Raw genomic sequence first — 15,234 nt, 5'->3', positions numbered from 1 at the left:
CAATTAGGTAATTTTTCTAAGTATTATATATGTTATATATCTAAATAAATATTTAGTTCTTAGCAGTGAAATAAGATTAGTAGAAGCGGAAGCGAATAATTAGTACATAAAAAATGAAAGTCAATAATTTTCCAGAAAAAAATAATAGGTTAAAAAAATGGGTATAATTTATGGTAAATATATAAGATCTTTAATAAAATTACACCATATATATGTACTTTTTTTTTTTTTTTTTTTTGTAGAACTATTCTAACAGAACGTTTTAATGTGTCATAATTATATATATATATATAACTTTCCTTTTGCACATTGGAGGCTTCAATATTTTTTGATATACACAATATAACCCTATTTAATTCTTTTTATCTGTAATTTAACCTTTTTTTTTTTATAATTTTAAAAATTTTTAATTTTTTTTAAAAATAAACTACTCATTTTAATAAATTGTTATATTTTGTAGTTGTTTGCTAGTAATTGATTTAAACTGTCACAAAAAGTTAAAATATATTACAAAAAAAAAAAAAAATATATATTTATATATATATATATATATATCATTTATTTAAGTTCTTTAATACTGTATCAAATTAAATACGTCTGATAAGTGTTTTTCTATGTGGTTATTATTTGTAGGTCATTTTAAAAAATACACTCAGCAATATGAAGTCCTTTAAATTATGCGCAACTAAATAGATTTCTTGAAGCATGTAAGAATAAAATAACCTTAAGGACGATGTGTATAATATACATCATTTAAAACATGTTATGCTTTTTTATTTATTTTATTTTTCTATAACATAATTATGTTAATACTTCTATTAAAGTTATAATTACATAGTGACTTAAGTTTGAAAAAAAAAAAAAAAAAAAATTATATATATAATACGGTAGAATATGTATCATTAAACTATACATAAATTAAATATACATTTAAATTATATTAACATATGCATCCATATATTCAAAAATTAAATTCAATTGTTCTACACATAGAAGAATTAATTTTCGCAGGCCTTCACAAATGTGGCATTAAATAGACATCTATGCCTAATTTATAATATTTTTCATTAAGAAAAAAATTTAAATAATACGTAAAAATCATTTTCTTTTTTTAGTGGAACTTGTATTAATGTATTCATTTCTGTTATTTACAATGTTTTTAAATAAACAATAATGCAGTAAATATATCTTTGTATTTCCTCCAGAATAGTTCTTATATAGAAAAAAAAAAAAAAAAAAAAAACACTATTTAATCTACATATAATTTTTTCCACTATACAATAGAAGATTATTCTCCAACTAAAAATTAAATAATTTGTATGATATGAACCATCAACAAAAATATTTTTAATTTTATAATTTATAAATATTAACGTTTTTTTTAATACCTAATTTATGTTCCCATACAATTTCAATTTTTCTAATTTTAATATGAACTAAAATTGAAGAAAAAAAATTATTAATATTATACTTTTTTATGATATATGAAATTATAATGTTTATTTATTTTATTAGATTCCGAATAAAATGTGATATTTTTTTTTTTTTTTTTTACAAGAAACAAAGAGAAAATATATGTATATTCCTTCACATAAAATGCCAGATGAAAAATATTTGACTATATTTTACTAGAAAAAAAGTTAACTACTAAATATAGAGATAAAATAATGTTTCATCTTATCAATATTTATATTGTTATAAAAATAAATGCGCCTTGTAATATATATTTTCCTTAATAATAATTATTTATTTGTAGAAACTATTATTTTAGATGTGCATATTATTTTCAGTATGTGCAGCAATATGTGAGAGGGAGAAACAAGACACTTGATAATATATACTAATTATATAAAATTTTAATCTATTATTTTTAAATATTCATAATCATTTTATAACTAATGCTAAGATCAAATAATAAAATATAAAAAATAAAAGTAAATAAATGAAAACATATTTTCGAAAATATTACTCAAAGTAACTAAAAATTCCAACTATTTAATTCTCAAGAACAAGTATTGTCACTCTTTTGCAAAAACTGAATTAAAAAAACAAAGGTATTAATGTTACACAATTGTAAAGCATAAAAAATTTTATTCATAAAAGGAAAAATAAAAACAGTATTACATAAATAAGTTCATCGATCACAGTTTTGTTTTTCATCCGTGAAAAATTTGTGAGTTCTTTAGTGTTATAATGAATTGACAGAATAAATTGAACTAGTGGTTCGTTAAATTATTTATTCATTCAAAGAAATGAATAATTTTGCATAACTTAATAGTCTAATAACTTATTATTTTTGCATTTTTTAAAATTATATGTATATATTTATCTGTCACAGAATAAATCACTAATATGATATTTCTATAAAATTCTGGTGCTGCTTAGACAGATTACACAGCTTAGATATATTTTCTCTTCGTTCTATCTAAATATATGTTATATTCCTAAAAAAAAATTATTAAAAGAAATATGAATCAAGTTTTCCTTATATGACTATTTTATTGACTAGATTCTATCCATTCAATAATATTATATTTATGCATACATTTTTTTTAATGGAGTTCATATGAATGATACCATTAAAAATCAAGTAAACATAATTACACACATATTAATACATTTCCTCTCATTATAAATTTTATGAGATATTTAAAATATACTAATAGATATACTCATTTTTTTATATAATAAATAAGTTTTTACGATAAGAAAATATTTTATATTTTCATTTAAGTAAATGCATAACATATATTATTTGTTTTTTCTTTTTATTCTTTACAAATGTCCATAAAAAAATGTTATGTAAAATAATTTTATTATATATATGTCTATTATTAGGGTAAAATTGTTCCTTAAGAAATAGAAAAGAAAGAAATAATATATTTCCTTTTCTATTTTATGCTAAATATTTTGAATTAATCCCGTTTTGTAAAAAGTCCTTTAAGAGATTCTTTTAATGAAAAAATTAATTTATTTTTTATTTTGTAAAAACGAATTAATATTTAAATATTGAAAAATTATTTTTTTAAAATGTATTAACGTATAATCTAAAATAAAAGAAATTTGTAATACTTAAGGACAATTCAAAATAGAGAAATCTTTATGTAAAATTATAATTAAAACACTTACGTTAAGAATGAATATTATCACTATACAAGGCTAATGTAAAAAAATTTTTATATATTGGAGATTATATAATACTAATATAAAAAATATTTCATTCTCATTTTATTTTTTATTTTTGTTCATGTTACATTATTAAAATTAAAATATTGAATAGTAATAATTGTCCATATTAATAATCTTCGAATATAAAAAATAATTGTTCCCCATTAATAAAAAAGAATTACATAGAATAATTTATAACACATTTTACATTAATCTAAATGTATTTCTCTCAAAATATCGGGACCCCTACCACTATTATCTTTACTTCTATGTTTTGTTTGATCATTATTATAACCATCATCATCACTAGTTAAATAAAGCATTTTTCTTTTTTTACTTTTCTTTTTAAGTCTCTCTTTTTCTTCATCGTCTTCTGTATGATGTGCAAGTTCCATTAGTTCGTTTATTGCGTTTTCTAATTCTTTTAAATCCCTTTTCTTCTTTAATTTGGGACAAAACCATGCCATGAAATATTCTCTTTCCTAAATAACGGATTAAATTTTGGAATAATGAATATTTATATGAATAAAATTATTGGTAAATTATTAAATATGAATATAAGGAATATAAATTCTTTAAAATATGGAAAATTTCTTACTAAATTATATATGTATATCAATAAAGCCACTACCACAAAAAGGAATAAGGTAAGTATCGTAATTGCGACAGCGTTATTCTGAAAACTCGAGGAAACTGTTGTATTTGTATTAGTTCCATATGAAGTGTCTAGGCCTAAAGTTGTATTAGAAGTATTATTAGTAATTATATCTCTTATGGTACTCACAGTCGTATTTACTACTCTTTCTAACGAATTTGTAATTGCCCCTGTGGTAACATTTGTAATATCAGTTACTCCTCCTGAAGTTGTAATATTATGTAATTGTGAAGATAATAATGAACTGCTAAAATTAGTTGTACCTTCGCTAAGAAGGGTAGGTACAGCTGTATTATTATCCGTTGCACTTGATAAATCTCGCATCAAGGTAGTTAAGTTCCCACTTAAAAGTGAAGATACAGTTGAATTGGGTTCAGCCATATTCTTCAGTTTTATTCTTAAATTTATATTTAAAAAAATAAAATAAAAAAAAAGGTTTAATGGCGGATATCTGTTAAGTCGTTTTTTTAGTATGTTTTATAATACTATAATAAATTATGGGCAATTTAAATATACGAAACTATTTTAACAAACACAATGAGGCATTAATCCTCGTGGTAAATTATTTAATAAAGACCTTTATTATATAAAATAAAAACTATATCTTCGGAATAAATTTGCTTAAAATACTTTTATCTTGATATCTTTAAGTAGTATTTATCGAACTACTCAAGAAAGAGTAAATCTGAGTGTGTATTTTCAAAATACACAGAACAGGTTGTTAAGTGTTATACCCAGGAGACTTTATTGTTTATTTTTCTATAAAATTACCACATTGATTAAAAAGAAAATGCAATATATAAATAAAAATCGTATAAAAAAACATAAAATTCTTTAAAGAAACATATTAATGTTAAATATTTTATATTACTTAATTTTCGAATCATATATATACGTTAGAAAAGTGCCTCTGAGTAGGCTCTATTAATATATTTATAAAACGAAACTAAAATAATTGCCTTCTATTAAATGTTACAAGCATAATGCATTTAATATAAATTTTAAGTGTTCAAAATATCCTAGTATGAACATAATAATAAAAAAAAAAAAAAAAAAAAAAGGGCAGGAAACAATATATATTACACCACTTATTTATGCACCCCTTAGAATTTATCTTCTTGAAGTCTTAAATAAGATTGTAATTTTTATTTATAAAAATATTATAATAATGATAGTACAAAAGCATTAAAACAGTGTTACCTAGTTTGTAATATTTATATACATAAACAAATTGATCTTTCCCTTTCGCTGTTCTATCCTTATAATTATTGAAAAATGTTATTAACAATCACAGTGCTTCCTAACCTATAATTTTATTTGATTAATGTGCATTAACATTTGTAAACTCTATTAACATTTAAGATAAATATATATAAATAATGTTTAGTCTTTTAATTTTTAAAATGAAAGAAACATAAAAAATTTTCTTTTTTTATATAATAATATGAGGACAAAAAAAAAAAAAAAAAATAGAATATATGAATATAGCGTTTGCATACATTTTTTTTCCTTTAATATTTTGCATTTTTACTCTAAAAAATATTCATACTAAGCTAAAATCCACAAATACGTGAATATCAATATATATTTCGTAAAATAATGGTCATTTAAAAATAAAGAAATCATAGAAGCTAAATGTTTCATATAATTAGCTCAATATATATTAATATATATATTGATAATGTGATTTAGACAAATATAAAATTATCAAAGAATAATATAACTGAAAAAATTAATTTTCTCCTTCATTATATTCATTTTTTTACTTTAATATTATTTTTAATCTGTAGCATTTAAATTGTAATATTTAGTATGTACATATATACTTAATTTATTATTATATAATTGTTGTATTCTTTAATGTTTGCTCATTTTTCTTCAATATAATAGAATAGTTCGTTTTTAGATATAATTTAACGCATAAATTAACTCTTTTAAGTGGATTATTTTGTGGGCATAGCCTATTTTTTTTTTAGTAATTTACTCATTAACATCTAGGGTCTTTTAATTAATTATAATTAACTCCATTTCCTATACATAATACATACATATATAAAATTAAGGTGTTTTCTATTAGTATGCAAAATTAACTTCCACATATTATCTAATGAATTATTAATGTTTTTTAGTTTTTTTTCTGAATTTATTTTGTAACCTTTATGCACCCCTTAACATGCAGTGTTAAGATAAAATAAACACTTCATGTTATGTGGAAAAGTACAAATTTTTCGATAATTATGCTTTTTTATAAAATTTATTTCTTCTTATACAACAGTGTAATACATAAAAATTAAAATTTTACATGCAACATCTTAAGATTTTTAATCAAAAAAAAAAAAAAAATTTCGCCAAATTTAATATTAACCATATCCATAATATATTTTTTTATAATAATGTATATATTATAATAAAAGCGCATTTTCATAAACAAATTTTTACTGAAAAAAGTTAATTCATGGCATAATTTTCAAAGATAAATAATTCATTTGTATGAATATATGCATAAAAACATGTCCCTTCTTCTATTTTAGCTAAAAAAAATTAATAAACATTATTATTTTTTTACATTTTTCTTATGAAAATCACCTTTTAACCATATAGTTGCTTAACCATTATATAATTCAAAATTTGATTATTTTTCACATTTTTGTGGTTTTTATCGTAATGGAATAGCCTATTCAAAAATGTAACCCTTTTTATTAACAATTACAGATCATCTACGTTTATTTTATAATGAGTAATATCTCTATACTTCTGCATATTGTCAACTTTGATAAGATATGAAGTTTAATGACAAATTATTTAACACTATTCCAACGAATATGTTATTTCTCTAAAGTTCATTTAATTAATGCTATTTTTGTCCCTTCAATCATGTAAGTGTAACCCCTTTATAGTAAAAACTTCCAGAGGTATTTAAAAATACAAAAAAAGGAAAGGAAAAGAAAATAATATTTATTCATTAGCATGTATTTTTCATCTGTTTCTTAACATTCAACCAGAATAATTATCAACTTCTAAATGTTTAAATGTCACTTCACGTTTCAATGGCTCTATTATGTTACATTGCTACAGAACAGGGTAAAAAGTTTACTAATATTAACACTATGATGCTGAAAAATTAATACAATATAAATTAATAAAATATAGCATGTGATCCTTAATATATTAGGAGAATATGGTATTTCCAGTAAAGTGAAATTTTTACATATTAATTCCTTATGTGTTATTCTTTAAAAAAGCGAAATTACTACAAAAATAGAAGTTAACTGTAATAAGATAATATAAAATAACTTACTTAAAAAACATAACTTTAAAAAAAAGTTTACATAAAAAATAATAAAAATACTTAAAGCATTATTGTAGATAAAACAAATACATAAGGCACGATCACAAACATGCATACCTAAATATAGCATCTGGGATAGGATAAAATGCATTATTAAATTAAATAATTGGTTTTGTTTTAAAATCAAACCAGCTAATACTTTTATCGCACTTTTTTATTTTGGACTTCAAATAATACGGATTACTACTCTCTAAGTTGATATAATTATTATCATGTGTATCATTTTCTTCGCATATATCGTATCCTAATATATTTATAGTATTTCTATTTAAAAACTTTGGTGAGCAGAATGAATTTTTTTGAATATAACTATACTCAAAAATTAAATTTTGTATTTTTTCTTTAAATTCTAAAATATCATCCATAGTTAAATATTCCAAGTAATGATGCAAGTGTGCCTTTCTTTTGAACAATTTATTAAATCTTTCTAATATTTGCAGAAAACTGTTTCTTATTTCACACGAGTTAATCAAACATAATAAACTGTACGGCTGATTTAATGGGGATACATTACATAACCCTATTTTTGTAGCATCCTTGTTGTAACGGAGGATATTCAAATTATTTTTTATTAACAATACATTCTTAGTAACATCTGAAATATTGATATTACCCCGAACTAAAAATGCCATGGATAAACTAAGACCATCCTTTGGGTTGGCTATGAGCATTTGATTATTACGATTTAAAACATTTTTGAACAAGTGATCAAAAGTTCTAATATTTTCCGTTTCTACGCAAGGGCTTAGAGAGGACAACATAAAGTTAAAAAAGGGGTATGGAATTAAATTCGTACATATTTCATTTATATCCACATTTAATGAACCCTCAAATCTCATAGAACTAGTTAAGTTTAAAATTACATTAGCTACTATATTATTCATCTTTGAATAATCATTTTTATCATTTTTTTTTTCTTTCAATTTTTTACTATTTAAAATGTCTAGTAATGCATCATTTGAAACAGGTAAAACGCAATTTGAAAATTCATGAATTTTTGTTAAGGCAAAAAAACTGTTATACGGAGATGTAATTACATCGTCACAAGCTGATGGAAATACACAGTTACTAAATTTTATTTGTTTATAATTATCAGATAACATTTCTAAAATATAGGAACCTAAGCCGGATCCAGTTCCACCTCCTAATGATGATGTAATATAAAAAGATTGTAAAGAATCACATTTTTCTACATTTTTTCTAATTATGTTATCTATTAATGTTTCGTACATCTTTCCATAGTACATGTATCCTTGTGACCAATTATTTCCTGCCCCTGAATGTTGCGTAAAAATGTTATTTTCATCAAAATATGGAGAAATGGAACTTTTCATAATTTCATTTGCTACTCCAGTTTCTGTATCTATTAATATGGCTCGGGCTTTTAAACTTTCTTTTTGATTTAAATTAAAATTTTTATACACATTTTCAAAAAAGGAGGATGCAGAATCGTTCATAAAACTGTGCTTTCCTACCAATTCTCTTTTCTCGTTAATTTTTTTATTCAAATGTTCCTTAATTGCTACAGACCAAAACTCATGACCTAATTGATTGCCACATTGTCCAACATGTAAAAATATGATTTCGCGTACCATGGACTCTTATATTGATATAATTACTTTTTCCCCTTCTTTTTCATCAAATTTTTATTTATAAATTTATCTTCTTTTAGCGGATCTGTGTTTAAAAGTGATTTCTTATTTTCTTTATTTTTTTACTCTTATAAACTATTTTATATCTCGTATACGCATGTTTGATTCGTTTTGTTTTTTTTTTTACCCAGTCAACTACCTTACCCTTTTTACATATGCGTTATTTATTCATTCGTATTCTCATGTAATTATGTATGTTTGCTTTTATTCATGTGTCATACATGAAAATATAATTGTTTTCCACTTTTCATGTCCCAATTAACCTCCCCCTTATCTCTTGAGAATAATATGGTGTGTTATTTATTTTGTTAGTAGCATTTAAATGCTTATACTGTTTAATCAAAATTAAAATTTCCCATAACGCATCTATACATGAAGACAAAAATGTTTGCACATTCACCCATTTTTATTTTCATCTTTTTCGAAAGTTCACATATCTCCATAAAAGCTTAAACATAAATATTTATTTAAGAAATTAATATAATTTTGTAGCATATAATTAATAATTACTTAAATTACTTCTTTTCCAACATAAAAAAAATTTAACAAAAACAATATAGAAAATATAATGACGTAATTTCGTGTCTACCAAGGACTGTTTAAAATTAGTAATAAGAAACATAATTAAACTTCTTTTATTTGTATAAAAAAAAAACTTTTTTTAAGAATTCAAACATTCTTTAAATTCAAAAATATGAAAATACATAAAATTTTTATATAAAAGAAATTTTTATTCTCATTTTACTCTACTTTTTTTACCTTAAAAAAGAGAAGCTTATTTACAAAAGAAAGTGGCTTACATTTATATGCTGTAATCAATATATAGTATAAGGTTAACATTAAATAATTTTTAAGATTTAAAATTTAAATGTATTATTACGACAAAAAGACAACAAAATTAAAAAAAATTCCTTGATTCAAACACATAACAATATTAATGGAACTAAAAATGATACCACTTTTTGTGAAATTCGCCTTTTGAAAATTAAGTAAAATTAAAAAATATTATAGAGAACAAATACACATACCTTAAAAAATTAGTAAGTCTCTTAAACATGGTTACACGCAAAATACTTCAAATAGAAAAAAGTAAAAAAATTTATGGACTACTTTAAATCAGATGATGTCTTCACATTTTACTTATCTTTTCTTTTTTTCTAATTCTAATAGGAAAAGAAATTTTATGTAAAAAATCATATTTTTAATATTTATAAGTATTTATTACATAAATAGAATAAACAAAATAAATAATTAACTAGATATTATAAGTTTTATAAAATAAATATAAAAAATTATTATGTAAATAAGGTAATATGCGAATACTGAAGAATTCCATCTTATGTGGAAAGTGGTATCTGCTAGAATATGCAGTGGCACATTAAATTAATTAAGCAAAAAGGACGTTCCTAATGATAATGCATTTAATAACTCCTTAAGTTTGAGATTATAAAGTGTATAATCATAAAAAATATAATATATGGAAAATAATTTTTCTTTGTTCTTATTAAAGTTTCTTGAAAAAGTTCAAAGTAAAATTATGTTAAAAAATATGCATCCGACTACTTTTCGAAACTCTAAAATATGAACTTATTGTATTTTAGCTGATATGTTATAATTCCTACACTGTCCCAGAAAAAAAAAATAAACATATTTAACTTTTATCAGCATTATATATTACAGCAAATTTTTATATTCAACAATTTATAATATTCATTATCATTATTATTTGAATTACTCCGCTACTTTTTTTTTTTTTTTTGTAAATTACATGACTCAGAAAAAAATAGTTAAAAATTAATTACCAATAAAGAATCATTTCCCTCTATTTTGTAAAACATAATTAATCGAAGATTAATCATATTATATAACTATCAAAATAAAAAAAAATTCATAATATTGTAAAATTACATAATATTTTAGTATTATTATTCATTGCACACTTTTATGTTCTAATGAAAATTTCATTTAGAACAAAAAAGTTTACCTTCACATTCTACTTATGTTTTTTTTTGAACAGTTTACAACTTGAATTATGTTGAATATATTATGCATACAATGTTTTAAACGCATGTAAATCTATTAAATTAGAGTGTTCTTATGAACATTTAACAACATTTGCTAAAATATATAAAAAAAACAAATTACAAATTTTTATTTTCTCATCAAATAATGGTTCTCATTTTACGCAAAGTAGAGCAAACAAAATATAGATGTTACAAAGAAAATATTAAAAAAAATTGGCATAAGAATTGAAAAACATCATGGAAAATGAAACTGACAGGATTTATTCTCATTTAAATAATTTTAAAGGTAGTTATCTTTGTTTTTACTTAAATTATTACAATTATATAATATAATTCCACATTTTAAATAAATAAAAAAAAAAATTATAAAATATATTTATGGACTACAAAAAATTATGTTTTACATTGTTAAAAGAATATTTATAATCCTATTTTACAATAAAAACGAAGAAGCTTATACATATTGAGGGATAACCAAAACTTTTATTATTTATTGGGAAATGTATTATATCACGAAAATTTTATGTATTATGTATTCAATTCTTAACTTCTATAAAAAAACGTCGCACGTAACTTTTTATAAATGTTATAATAAATAAAGGTTGTTCTTTATTAATTTACATATAATAAATATTATGTTTTAATCCCCGACGAAGTATGTAAATAGAGTAAATAAAAATTTTAAATGAAAAACAGAAAAATCCTAACAAAACTCTTTTATATACAGAACTGTTTTATTTCGTTTTATTTTATTTTTTTATATTATATGTAATAAAAAATCCTGCACTTTATTTTGCAACTTTTATAATTAAACTATATATACATATAAATATATATATATATATATATTTATATATATATTTTTTTTTTTTTCTTTAAAATAAGTGTTTTTCCTTTTAATACATTTTATATCGTTTTTGCACTTTTACTGAATTTAAGGAACCATACGTGACTTCTTTAAAAATTAAAAAGAATTGTTTTTTCTTATGTAACTTAATATTGAACAAAACTTCAAGTACAGGTTTATCGAAGTGAAATATTATAATTCCTTTAAATTAAAAGGATGTACATATATACATGTATTATATATATTCATGAATAAATTACAAAACAAAACAATATGAACAGATATTTATAAGAAATATTGTAAGTTAATTTATAAAAATAATAAAAAAACAACTTATTTGTTAAAATTTTTTAAAATATAAATAATTTTTATTTTTTCCATATAATTTTATGATGATTTGTTCTCACAATTCTTCTGACTTGATTAAGGCTTCATAATAATGAACATAATAAATATTGAAATAAATATATTGTCAAGATTTACTGAGATGGTTAAATATAAAATATGATCCTAAAGAAGGAAATATATTTTAACATTTTGAATAATATATATTTTGACATGTAATTAACAATAACATGCTTTTAGTTATGAAGTTTAAATTATAGAAAAACGTTCTTGCTATAAAAAAAAATGTTTCATTTATAAAAGATATTACAAACGCATATATATATGTAATATACGTATATGAGTGCACATCGTTACTTATTTTATTTTTTATTTTCATTTTGTTATTTTTTTTTTTGAATTTTTTTTGTGTGTTATAAGTTCAAAATGAGTATAAACAAAATTAAATATGACGAACTAGAGGAACTAAGAAGGAAAAATGAAGTATTAACAAATTTGTTAAATAAACTAATAGCTTTTGACAAAAAAAGGATATTTTTATACCCCGTGAACGTACAGTATGTTCCTGATTATTTGAACATAATAAAGGAACCAATGGATTTTACCACGATGAAACAAAAAATTCAAAATTTTAAATATAACAGCTTTCAACAGTTCGAAAATGATTTTTTTTTAATTATCAACAATTGTTATACTTATAATGATAGAAGTACAATATACCACAAAATAGCAGAAAATGTAGAAAACTACTACAATAAAATTAGCATTAAAATGCATAGGAAATATTTAAATATACATCTCCTATATCATAACGAGGATAAAAATATTGTAAATAATGCTATACTTAACACTGATATAAGTGATGGAAAAAAGGGTACCATAAAAGAAAATAAAAGAAATGTAAAGATAAAGAAACATGGAAAGGTAGGAAGACCATGTAAAGTAAATGTAGATGTTAAAAACAACTTCAATGATAACACAGATATATCTATTAATTCTCTTAATAAGAAAAAAAAAAAAAGTAACAATAAAATATTAGAAAAATCAAATGTAAAAGTGCCTAATATTTCTCGTTGCAATGAATTTGGATCTTTTAACAACCTTATAAATAATAATAATTATAATAATAATAATAATAATAATAATAATAATAATAATAATAATAATAATTATAATAATAATAATAATAATAATAATTATAATAATAATAATAATAATAATTATAATAATAATAATAATAATAATAATAATAATAATAATAATAATAATAATAATAATAATAATAATAATAATAATAATGGAAATGATAACACAAGTTCTAGTCTAGAAAATTTGATAGAGCAGGAAAACTTTAGCGCAATCATAGATACTATATTGAATAGTAATGACAAATCAAAGGATATTTTTAATTCATTAATTAAAGTGTTATCTTATAAAAAAGATAACCATCCCAACTTATATAACTATGTAAATATTAGTAAATCATTGTATAATATTTTTTTTCAAAAATCTCTTTTGCCCCAAAAAAAAATTAATGAAGATTGCTTAACAGACATTAATGATAGTTACAAGAAGTTATATGAATATATTAGAAAAAGAAAGAGATGTGATGCAAATGAAAATTTAGACTTATATAATGAAAAATGTAAATTATTAAGTCGAGAGAAACGTAATAATTACTGTTTTAATAATTCGGGGAATACTATTCAACATGATAATTGTGGAAAAATACATAAAAACTGTAATAAAGATAATGCTGGAGGTTGCATTAATTCCTTTTCATTTATTAATAATGACAATATTTTTAGAACAAATAACAACCATTATAATAAATATAATAAAAATATTAATAATGAAATCCTAAAAAAAAGCCAATTTTTTGAAAATCATTCTGGTGGTTCATTAAATAGGGATTTAACTGAAAATGAAGATATTCTTGAAAAAAAAAAAAAACAATCAAAAGAAGTTACAACATGCAACATTGAAAAGGAGGAATTAACGATGAAACTCTTAAATTATAAAGAGAGCGTGAAAAATTTTATTGGAGAAGAAAATCTTCCCACATTCATTAGCATATTTCCAAATATTTATAACATTTTAGATAACGCAGATTCAAGTAATTTATACTATTCTGCTTTTAATGATTTAAGGATGTTCGGTTTAGATGTAGCAGATTTTGATGATTTTAACAAAAATATTTCTTATGACAAAAATTGTTTACTAGGTGTTGGAAGACATCATATTAAAAACATACTAACATTAGATAAGAATTTGTCCAATATAATGTATAATGATCAAAACGAATCCCAATTTTCTGATAAGTTAAAATCATATTTATTAGGAAATAAAAAATACGGAGAAAATAGCTTCCATTGCAATGATAGAAATAAACATGCAAATATAAACACGCAAAATTACTTTTTAAATAAACAGAATAAAATAGGTAATAATTCTATATTTGAAACGCAAAGTAAACATGAAGATCTGAATAACCAAAACTTTAGATTCATCAATAACTCCGAATTATCCGTTAATAACAGTAATAATATCTCAATGAATTATAATTCATTCGGACATAATACTAAAGGCAGAATTAATGAAAAATTAAGCAAGCCATGTGATCATCTGTATTTTCATCATAATGAATTAAATTCTATATATGTACCAAACTCCATAGGTGAAGATATTTCGAGTGAATCATCATCTGATATGGAGAATTTGAACCTAAGAAAATTTTTAAATACATATAATTTTTTTCATAAAGAATTTTTAAAGAATAAAAAGATTCAGAAGATAGTGAATAATAAGCCAAATGAAACATACACAAATATTTAATGGGCGTACTAGGTCAAATATGTAAATTATTTATTTTATTTTTTTTTAATTTTAGTTGGACAATTTTTTAATACATATATATCCGATATATTTATATTATATTAATCTAAATATATTTATATACAATTGTGTTTGTTTACCTTAAAATGAATAAAATAGTTATTTCTTAAATGAATATAATATACTTTATCATATAACAAAATAATATTTTCAATTCTAATAACAATTAACATATTATTTAACTATTAAGGAAACTATTTTGTTACCTTGTTTTTGTAATTACAAATATTTTTTTTATACTTTTTTTTTATATGTTTCAAAACCTTTATTTTAGAACTGTTCGTAAATTTAATGAAATA

General features: G+C 21.3%; 3 protein-coding genes across 3 annotated transcripts; 1 reads left to right on the top strand and 2 right to left on the bottom strand.

The window, feature by feature from the left end:
* Positions 1–3,377: 3,377 nt before the first annotated feature.
* On the bottom strand, positions 3,378–4,204 carry MKS88_004712 (uncharacterized protein; the record flags this gene model as incomplete). The annotated part of the gene is made up of 2 exons (XM_067217909.1): positions 3,378–3,650; positions 3,836–4,204. 2 exons carry the CDS (start codon positions 4,202–4,204, stop codon positions 3,378–3,380), a joined length of 642 nt encoding a protein of 213 aa, XP_067072292.1.
* Positions 4,205–7,270: 3,066 nt separating this feature from the next.
* MKS88_004711 (tubulin epsilon chain) lies at positions 7,271–8,767 on the bottom strand (the record flags this gene model as incomplete). The annotated part of the gene is made up of 1 exon (XM_067217908.1): positions 7,271–8,767. One exon carries the CDS (start codon positions 8,765–8,767, stop codon positions 7,271–7,273), a length of 1,497 nt encoding a protein of 498 aa, XP_067072291.1.
* A 3,699-nt stretch (positions 8,768–12,466) lies between these two features.
* On the top strand, positions 12,467–14,875 carry MKS88_004710 (bromodomain protein 4; the record flags this gene model as incomplete). The annotated part of the gene is made up of 1 exon (XM_067217907.1): positions 12,467–14,875. The coding sequence occupies one exon, from the start codon at positions 12,467–12,469 to the stop codon at positions 14,873–14,875; it is 2,409 nt and encodes an 802-aa protein (XP_067072290.1).
* Positions 14,876–15,234: the final 359 nt, after the last annotated feature.

Source organism: Plasmodium brasilianum, chromosome 12, assembly GCF_023973825.1.
Source record: "Plasmodium brasilianum strain Bolivian I chromosome 12, whole genome shotgun sequence".
Taxonomy (NCBI): Eukaryota; Apicomplexa; class Aconoidasida; order Haemosporida; family Plasmodiidae; genus Plasmodium; species Plasmodium brasilianum.
The sequence above is the reverse complement of the archived record's forward strand: the minus strand, read 5'-3'. Positions and strand labels throughout refer to the sequence as shown.